General features: G+C 44.8%; 1 protein-coding gene across 2 annotated transcripts in view; it reads right to left on the bottom strand.

The window, feature by feature from the left end:
* The window catches only part of ANKRD29 (ankyrin repeat domain 29), a 55,908-nt gene extending 48,597 nt beyond the window's left edge, over nt 1-7,311 (bottom strand). Inside the window, exon 1 of one of the 2 annotated variants that reach the window (XM_075213426.1) lies at nt 7,094-7,311. In XM_075213426.1, coding sequence (XP_075069527.1) covers nt 7,094-7,114 — 21 coding nt within the window. In that variant the 5' untranslated portion in view covers nt 7,115-7,311. The remainder of the gene's footprint in view (nt 1-7,093) is intronic. The other variant, XM_075213425.1, reaches the window with a different exon arrangement.
* Nucleotides 7,312-10,707: the final 3,396 nt, after the last annotated feature.

Genomic DNA, 10,707 nt, shown 5'->3' on the forward strand with positions numbered 1-10,707 from the left:
AACAGATGAGGGAAAGTGATAGTCATAAAGGGGGCAGAGAAGAGATGAGGGAGAGTGACAGTCATGAGGGGACAGAGAAGAGATGAGGGAGAGTGACAATCATGAGGGAGGCAGACAAGAGATGAGGGAAAATGACATTCATGACTATCCCCCTCATGACTATCACAGAAGAGATGAGGGAGAGTGACAGTCATGAGGGGACAGAGAAGAGATGAGGGAGAATGACAATCATGAGTAGGGCAGACAAGAGATGAGGGAGAATGACAATCATGAGTAGGGCAGACAAGAGATGAGGGAGAATGACAATCATGAGTAGGGCAGACAAGAGATGAGGGAGAATGACAATCATGAGGGGGGCAAAGAAGAGATGAGGGAGAGTGATGGTCATGAGGGGGCAGAGAAGAGATGAAGGAGAGTGATAGTCATGAGGGGGCAGAGAAGAGATGAAGGAGAATGACAATCATGAGTGGGGAGATAAGAGATGAGGGAAAGTGACAATCATGAGGGGGGCAAAGAAGAGATGAGGGAGAGTGATAGTCATGAGTGGGGAGATAAGAGATGAAGGAAAGTGACAGTCATGAGGGGGCAGAGAAGAGATGAAGAAGAATGACAATCATGAGTGGGGAGATAAGAGATGAGGGAAAGTGATAGTCATGAAGGGGGCAGAGAAGAGATGAGGGAGAGTTACAGTCATGAGGGGACAGAGAAGAGATGAAGGAGAATGACAATCATGAGTAGGGCAGACAAGAGATGAGGGAGAATGACAATCATGAGGGGGGCAAAGAAGAGATGAGGGAGAGTGATGGTCATGAGGGGGGCAAAGAAGAGATGAGGGAGAGTGTTGGTCATGAGTGGGGAGATAAGAGATGAAGGAAAGTGACAGTCATGAGGGGGCAGAGAAGAGATGAAGAAGAATGACAATCATGAGTGGGGAGATAAGAGATGAGGGAAAGTGATAGTCATGAAGGGGGCAGAGAAGAGATGAGGGAGAGTGACAGTCATGAGGGGACAGAGAAGAGATGAAGGAGAATGACAATCATGAGTAGGGCAGACAAGAGATGAGGGAGAATGACAATCATGAGGGGGGCAAAGAAGAGATGAGGGAGAGTGATGGTCATGAGGGGGCAGAGAAGAGATGAGGGAGAGTGTTGGCCATGAGTGGGGAGATAAGAGATGAAGGAAAGTGACAGTCATGAGGGGGCAGAGAAGAGATGAAGAAGAATGACAATCATGAGTGGGGAGATAAGAGATGAGGGAAAGTGATAGTCATGAAGGGGGCAGAGAAGAGATGAGGGAGAGTGACAGTCATGAGGGGACAGAGAAGAGATGAAGGAGAATGACAATCATGAGTAGGGCAGACAAGAGATGAGGGAGAATGACAATCATGAGGGGGGCAAAGAAGAGATGAGGGAGAGTTATGGTCATGAGGGGGCAGAGAAGAGATGAGGGAGAGTGTTGGTCATGAGTGGGGAGATAAGAGATGAAGGAAAGTGACAGTCATGAGGGGGCAGAGAAGAGATGAAAAAGAACGACAATCATGAGTGGGGAGATAAGAGATGAGGGAAAGTGATAGTCATAAAGGGGGCAGAGAAGAGATGAGGGAGAGTGACAGTCATGAGGGGACAGAGAAGAGATGAGGGAGAGTGACAATCATGAGGGAGGCAGACAAGAGATGAGGGAAAATGACATTCATGACTATCCCCCTCATGACTATCACAGAAGAGATGAGGGAGAGTGACAGTCATGAGGGGACAGAGAAGAGATGAGGGAGAATGACAATCATGAGTAGGGCAGACAAGAGATGAGGGAGAATGACAATCATGAGTAGGGCAGACAAGAGATGAGGGAGAATGACAATCATGAGGGGGGCAAAGAAGAGATGAGGGAGAGTGATGGTCATGAGGGGGCAGAGAAGAGATGAGGGAGAGTGTTGGTCATGAGTGGGGAGATAAGAGATGAAGGAAAGTGACAGTCATGAGGGGGCAGAGAAGAGATGAAGAAGAATGACAATCATGAGTGGGGAGATAAGAGATGAGGGAAAGTGATAGTCATGAAGGGGGCAGAGAAGAGATGAGGGAGAGTGACAGTCATGAGGGGACAGAGAAGAGATGAGGGAGAGTGACAATCATGAGGGAGGCAGACAAGAGATGAGGGAGAATGACATTCATGACTATCCCCCTCATGACTATCACAGAAGAGATGAGGGAGAGTGATAGTCATGAAGGGGGCAGAAAATAGATGAGGGAGAGTGACAGTCATGAGGGGGCAGAATAGAGATGAGGGAGAGTGACAGTCATGAGGGGGCAGAGAAGAGATGAAGGAGAGTGACAGTCATTAGGGGGGCAGAGAAGAGATGAGGGAGAGTGACAGTCATGAGGGGGGGCAGAGAAGAGATGAGGGAGAGTGACAGTCATTAGGGGGCAGAGAAGAGATGAGGGAAAGTGATAGTCATGAAGGGGGCAGAGAAGAGATGAGGGAGAGTGACAGTCATGAGGGGGCAGAATAGAGATGAGGGAGAGTGACAGTCATGAGGGGGGCAGAGAAGAGATGAGGGAGAGTGACAGTCATGAGGTGGCAGAATAGAGATGAGGGAGAGTGACAGTCATGAGGGGGGCAGAGAAGAGATGAAGGAGAGTGACAGTCATGATGGGGGCAGAGAAGAGATGAAGGAGAGTGACAGTCATGAGGGGGGCAGAGAAGAGATGAAGGAGAGTGACAGTCATTAGGGGGGCAGAGAAGAGATGAAGGAGAGTGACAGTCATGAGGGGGGCAGAGAAGAGATGAAGGAGAGTGACAGTCATGAGGGGGGCAGAGAAGAGATGAAGGAGATTGACAGTCATGAGGGGGGGGCAGAGAAGAGATGAAGGAGAGTGACAGTCATGAGGGGGGCAGAGAAGAGATGAAGGAGAGTGACAGTCATGAGGGGGGGCAGAGAAGAGATGAAGGAGAGTGACAGTCATGAGGGGGGCAGAGAAGAGATGAGGGAGAGTGACAGTCATGAGGGGGGCAGAGAAGAGATGAGGGAGAGTGACAGTCATGAGGGGGGCAGAGAAGAGATGAAGGAGAGTGACAGTCATGAGGGGGGCAGAATAGAGATGAGGGAGAGTGACAGTCATGAGGGGGGCAGAGAAGAGATGAAGGAAAGTGACAGTCATGAGGGGGCCGACAAAGGTGAGTGACAAGTATTAGATTGCAGAAAAATGCACTATTGAGAACACTAGAAAAGTAGGTGCCGTGGGTGTTTATGCGCAGCGTGGGAATTAGTAATGGGACCTGCGTGAGGGCTTGTAGCTATAACAGAATGAACAGATTTGAGAATAGCTCTGCAAACTCCTTCCTTTTCAAAGCCCCTGTCACTGCATTGCATTAAGTCAGTGATTCCCAGCGGTGTGTTGAGTAGCAGGATTGATGAGTTAAAAAAGTTTAGGTGTGATAGGGGAAAATAAAGGGAGAAATCAAATATATGAAATAAAAATGCTAAACAAGACAAATGGAAAAAAATCTTGAGGACTTCCCTTAGTTTCTCACAGTAAAATATGGTCATGATTCCAGTTTTAGGCACAGTTTTTGGCAGAGATGAGTCAAAACAATGATTATCTAACAGAAATAAAGACTAAAGTGGAATAACTTTGTGCCACTGTGTTATCGAGGTATTCAGTCACTCCTACACCCTGCTGTGACCACTCCACATGTTATAGTAACAGTGGAAACCTCATGGGAGAAAGTCTCATCTGTCTACTACTTGGCAGACGGGACACCTTCTAGTAATGTTGTATGAAGGTGAACATCAATAGTGGCCACATGTGCTTCAAATCTGCTCTATTAAGCAATTGGCTGCTGATGTTGAACAAGTGAGTACTTGTGTTATTTTATGTGCAACAAGTTAAACTTTTCATAGAAATCAGCATTTTAAAAGCCCAGAACACTGGGAATTGCTGTAATAATAAAATAATAAAAAGCACCTGTGGAGGACAGTGTGGAAACTATTTTTGTATAGTAAAAAATGCAGATCCTTATGTCAGGAGTGGCTTTGTAGGTTACATGTTCCTGACATGAACAATATATATATATATATATATATATATATATATATATATATATATATATATATATATATAAAAACAGTTCTCCACTTGCAGATTGAAAATCACATTGGTAGAGAAATTGTGAGTTTCTAACATAATATTCCCCTTTGTCTTCTGATTGTGTAACAATAACTTCTGTGTTCTGGAAGTCTGACTACAGAGCATACTTTCCAACTTGCTGAAATTGGCTTCCGGGAGCCTGCCGAGGGAGGTAGCGTGATGGGGCCAGGGCGCCAAAATATGTGTCATTGTGGCCCCGCCCCCATGAAGTTTGCATCATTTGACAGTAGGGGGTGCGATTCCCAATGAATCGCAGCATTTTGGACCTAATTCTGCCCACTTCACTAGGAAGTGGGCAGAATTCTGCCAGATGCGGGAGATTACCACACTCTCCCGGGAGTCCGTGAGACTCTAGCAAAATGCGGGAGTCTCCCGGACATTCCGGGAGAGTTGGCAAGTATGCTGAAGTGTAATATTCAGAATTAATTTTCCTATTTCAAAGGTAATATACAGTATATAACGCTATATTTTATGGCTTCCTCTGAATTCCAAGAATGGTCCTTTACTTAACTCTCAGAGGTGTATATATACTAAACTGCAGGTTTGAAAAAGAACCAACCAGATTCTAGCTGTCACTTTGTAGAATGTACTAAATAAATGACGGCTAGAATCTGATTGGTTGCTATAGGCAAAATCTCCACTTTTTCAAACCTGCAGTTTAGTATATGTACACCAATGTCTTTTTATATTAATGATAATTATAAAGTCAATTCCATTGTTTCCCCCAGCTATTATTTTTGCGCCAAAATTATTTCTCTTAACTGTATATTTTTGTGTATGTTGGTGAATTAGCAATTAATTACTGTATTACTTAAAGTCAAACTGTATTAGTGCTCCCAATATTACTTCCTAGGCAGTCCCAGATTTGAGTAAATGTGATACAGGACCAGGCAGAGAGCAGTAGAATTACAGGAATGTCAGGCTGCCTTTTCATTTGCTAATGACAATGGGCCTGATTCATTAAGGAAAGTATAGCAAAAAAGAAATCAGTAACTTTGCACCTTTGCAAAACCATAGTGCATTGGAGAGGGAGCTAAATTTAAAATGTGGGGACAAATTTATAGTTGGGGTAGGGCATGTCTTAGATCAACTTTAAATTTCAATGTAAAAATAAAATTATCACGCATTTGTGTGCTACATGAAAAAACAACCAATATTTAACTTATGTGCAAAATAATAAACTACTTTTCACCCCTTGCATTGTAACATGGTTTTGTACAGGAGAAAACTTACTCATGTGTCTTTCCTTAATGAATCATCTTATTTTATATGTATCTATCTATTAGGAACACATGCCTAACATCATATTAAATCCATGGTCATTATTACTAGTAAAATACTTTTTTTTCTTTCATATGGGACATAGCAGACTATGGAGAGGGGTGTGGTCTCACTAAAAGTATATATGGGGGCCGTGGGCACTAGTCCAGTGAGTCTATGCACAGCTACTTGTAGGTAAGCGATAGGCTGTTAAAGGGTCCAAGATGCCAATTACCACCTAGTGCTCAATTTTGAATTTTTTATTTATTAATTAGGGCTAACACTATCAAAAAGATGCATTTTGCTGCACTATATACCTGTGTGGATGTTTACTAGGTACCACGAGCCCATACAAGCACACAAAGGGCAGATTTACCTCAAATCATATGGCAAGGAAAGCAAATCTAACCATGATAATCCTACAATATAACATAGCTGTTAGCTTATTGTGTATTTCTACATCTTTCTGTAATTGCAAATAATTGTAAAAAAATAATAACATGAGTTGTGTAGTGGAGGATTATAATGATTGCGGATGGAGCAGCTGTGCAGGGTCCAAATCTGTGATATCCATCAACTTATTTAAGACTAAGAGCAACTCTGACTTACTGAAACTCTTGCTCCGAGCTCTGGGTAGCCGCTAGACTGAGACCCCAAGGACTAAAGCATATAGGTGGATTGCTGCAGTCATATTATTTTTTTACAGCAACAAAACAGTACGATGTTACACAAAGACCGTAATTTGTTACCACAATTATAAAAGTGAGATAAAAGCTCTGGAATCAGTAACAATAAAAACACAAAGACAAAATACTACATGCCTTGGCACTAAGATTTGAACTGAATAATTGAATCACATCATATCGCATGTGACAGGTAACTTATTTTCCCCTCATTGCAATTGTGTCCATTTCTTCTAAAATTGCAGTGACAAATCATCCGTGTGCCGTGACACCCACATTAAAAGTTGCCCCTTCTTCTCTGGTCAGTGTAAATACCCATCTGGGCACACTCCACCCCACAAGCCAGAGGGACAATGCAGAACTTGAGTTTTTGAAGACAGCACATGTAAACCCTTTTCTCTATCTAACAGGTCATGCTCACAATTGAACACAAACCTCATCTGCATTCTCAAAAAAACAGTCACTGCAACAAAATTTACTGAATTAGAAAGGAAAAATAACAAGCACAAAGTGTTTAGGAAATACTCAGTATGCCTACAACAAATGTCAGCATGGATGATGATGTATACTGCAACTTTGTACAGATAATCAAAAACAGACAACTCCAAAGCATGTAAACAAAGTCCAAAATAATACTCTGCATGTTTAAAACATCATTGTATAACAGTAAATAAAAGAATACAAAAGGATATAACAAAAAATCCAAAGTATTACTATTTATGCAACATTCTTGACTGCTTAAAACACAAAAAAACATATTTTTATAGTTATGTTCAAAACCAACAGTTCTATCCCTTCTCTATATCAGCTCAATCTGGTGTCTCCATTGTGTCGCTTTTTAATCACACTGAGGATATTTGCTGGGTCATCTCTGCAGGATATAAAAGTGACTGTGACTTAAGGCCTGTCTGTAGTGTTATGCCAGATCAAGGCCTGTGAGTCAAGAACCTCTGAGGTCCCACCTATTTTCTGCTTACATCTGAATGCAGGATAAACATTACTTGCCTTATAAGACATCATGCACATCTCAGCAGCAGCATAGGCTCTCCCGGGCCAAGGAGGTAACACAGAAATGGATCAAGTCCTCCCAGCAGCCGCTTTCTTGCTCTTAACAGAAAACCTGAGCTCTGGCTTCTCTGTTTTATCAGCAATTACTGAGAGAACACAGGCTCCAAGCCATACAGCAGCCGCAGAGCTGTAGACAGCAATATTGACTCATTCTCTGCCAGAGGTCCTAGGAGAAAACATCATAAATGAATGAGGAGGGTGCAAACTTCTACAAGTATGCTGGGCACAATATACATATATAACACGTGATAAAAAAAAACATTGATATTGCAGAGAAGATGTGATGAACAACATATGAAGAAATTAGCTGGCTCTCCTAATAGTTTCTACTTTATAAATAAAAGACAATACATTCTGCACAGATAGTCTATTGATGAAACAAAGGATGCTCTGGGCATCATATTAATCTATGGTCATAGAACTGGAAAGGTCGTTATATAGAATTAAATGAAATCTACTAATAACAATCCACAATGACTTTAATTATAAATGATTAGGAGAAACTGCGTGAAATGGTCGGATGCTATGGAAATCCTGAGAAGGAATCCTCTCCAATAACAGATATACTGTTTGTCCACTGCTCAACTGCTGAAGATTAAACAAAACGAAGAAAAACTGATTTAAAAAATAAAATATATATCTTATTCTGGGTGGGTCCCATTGCAACAAGGGTGACTGGGGAGTGGTGTGTCTGGTGGCCAGGGGGACTTGGGATTAGGGCCACCAGTCCCTTGCCACCATTATATCACATAGAGGAAGCAATATTATTATTAAATAGGAATATTATTATTGCTATTATTGTTTAATGTATTTATTTTTCATTTTACATATACCCTTCCTCCTTGCTTGGTTAAATCCCCTTGGACTCCAGCCGGTAGATTGAATGTCAGTTCTAGCCTAAAAATTTGAACAAAGCTAAACTGACATTACTAACGTTCACTACTGCAAGATCCACTGGTGCACCTTTGATTATGCATACTTGCCAACTCTCCCGGAATGTCCGGGAGACTCCCGATATTCGGGTAGGTCCCGGGAGAGCAGGCAAATATCCCACATATGGCAACATGCTCCTCAAAATGACGGTTTTATCGCGTGGGGGGCGGAGCCAGAGTGGCGCGATTCATCGCGCCCAGCCCTCCCGCCCTCCAACCACGCCCCCCTGCCTGGGATCTCCCAGAATTAGCTTGCCAAAGGTTGGCAAGTATGTGATTATGTGATGCAGATTTCCAGGTAAAATTACCATATGACCGTCTTCCTCCAATGTCTTATCCAAAGCTAGTATTTTTGTTAATCTTACACATACACAGGGTCGGACTGGCCCGCCGGGGGACCGGTCTATCCCCCGGTAGGCCCCGACCCTGATCGCTCCCCTCTTCGTTGGTGGGGGAGCGAGTAACTGAAGACAAAAAAAACAAAATAAACCTTGCGTGTCTGCAGCGCCGGCTCCGTGCGCACTGAATGCCGGGCGTGACGTCATCACGCCCGACATTCAGTGAGGAGCGCCGCAGACAGAAGACAGAAGACAGAAGAGAAGATAGAATCAGATAGAAAAGGTAAGTGAGGGAATGGAAGAAAGAAGAGAGCATGAAGGCAGAGCGTGAAGGGGGAGCATGATGGCAGAGTGAAGGCGGAGCATGATGGCAGAGTATGAAGGCAGAATGAAGGGGGAGCATGAAGACAGAGTGGAGGGGGAGCATGATGGCAGAGCATGAAGGCAGAGTATGATGGCAGAATGGAGGGGGAGCATGAAGGCAGAGCATGAAGGCAGAGTGGAGGGGGAGCATGATGGCAGAGCATGAAGGGGGAGCATGATGGCAGAGCATGAAGGCAGAGTGAAGGGGGAGCATGATGGCAGAGTGGTGGGGGAGCAAGATGGCAGAGTGGAGGGGGAGCATGACGGCAGAGTGGAGGGGGAGCATGACGGCAGAGTGAAGGGGGAGCATGACGGCAGAGTGAAGGGGGAGCATGACGGCAGAGTGAAGGGGGAGCATGACGGCAGAGTGGAGGGGGAGCATGAAGGCAGAGTGAAGGGGGAGCATGATGGCAGAGTGAAGGGGGAGCATGAAGGCAGAGTGAAGGGGGAGCATGATGGCAGAGTGAAGGGGGAGCATGATGGCAGAGTGGAGGGGGAGCATGAAGGCAGAGTGGAGGGGGAGCATGAAGGCAGAGTGAAGGGGGAGCATGAAGGCAGAGTGGAGGGGGAGCATGAAGGGGGAGCATGAAGGCAGAGTAAAGGAGGAGCATGAAGGCAGAGTGGAGGGGGAGCATGAAGGCAGAGTGGAGGGGGAGCATGAAGGCAGAGTGAAGGGGGAGCATGATGGCAGAGTGGAGGGGGAGCATGATGGCAGAGTGGAGGGGGAGCATGATGGCAGAGTGGAGGGGGAGCATGAAGGCAGAGTGGAGGGGGAGCATGAAGGCAGAGTGAAGGGGGAGCATGAAGGCAGAGTGAAGGGGGAGCATGATGGCAGAGTTAAGGGGGGCCAGGAGAAGGGGGGAACAAAAGCAGCATGACACAGGGTGATGAAGGGGGGGCAAAAACAGCATGGAGGGCGCAGTGTGATCATAAGGAGGCCCAGCATGGTGATTAAGGGGCACAGTAATGTGTGTGTGATGGCACAGCGGGCTTGTGGCAATGTAATGTGTGTGTGGTAGGTGGTAGCTAAATAATGGGTGCTATTTTCTTTGTAGGGTGAAGGTGGGACAATTTAATTTAAGATGGGGTGGTTTGGGGGCTTTTAATTAAATGTGAATATGAATTATTTAATGGCAGTGACGGTTGCGGGAAATAGGTATATTTATTATACGTATACATAAATGCGATTTATTGCAGGGGCTGTCTGGAGGGAGGGAAATAGGTTTATTAAATGGGAATACTATAACTTTAATGATGGGGCTGGAGGAAGGCCTAAGTATTAATTGTTGGTCCTATTGATTTAATGCCAGGGCTGGTTGGAATCTTCTAAATGTACCCATTATTTTTTCCAAATAGGGCCCTCAACATTCCAAGATCCAGACAAGCAGCAACTAAAGAAACCAGCAGCTACAGGTGGTAAAAGTGACAAGAACAGGTAGGACAGTCTGTCAAATATTCTGAGTCTAGTGCAGGCTTGGCTAACCTGTGGTACTCCAGATGTTGTGAAACTACAAGTCTCAGCACACCCTTCCAGCAATAAGCTGCTATATATTGGCAAAGCATGCTGGGGCTTGTAGTTTCACAACACCTGGAGTGCCACAGGTTAGCCAAGCCTGGTCTAGTGGGACAATCCCGATTTATGGTGACTGTTCTGCCCAATCTAAGGGGCAGGTCAGACTGTGTACTCTTTATACACACACTGCATTCTTTATATACTACACTATGGTGCTAGCTGTACTTCGTGGGCTGACCCCTCCCCCTCTAGCGTCTAGTCTCGCCTCTATAATGACTGGCCACACCCCCTCTGGTGGGCCCCTAGCGTTGCAGTTCCCCGGTGGGCCCTTCATGCCCCAGTCCGACACTGCACATACATTATTGATTATCATAATACCATACTTGCCTGCTTTCAGTAGGCGAC

This window comes from Mixophyes fleayi, chromosome 5, assembly GCF_038048845.1.
Source record: "Mixophyes fleayi isolate aMixFle1 chromosome 5, aMixFle1.hap1, whole genome shotgun sequence".
In the NCBI taxonomy this organism is placed as follows: Eukaryota; Metazoa; Chordata; class Amphibia; order Anura; family Limnodynastidae; genus Mixophyes; species Mixophyes fleayi.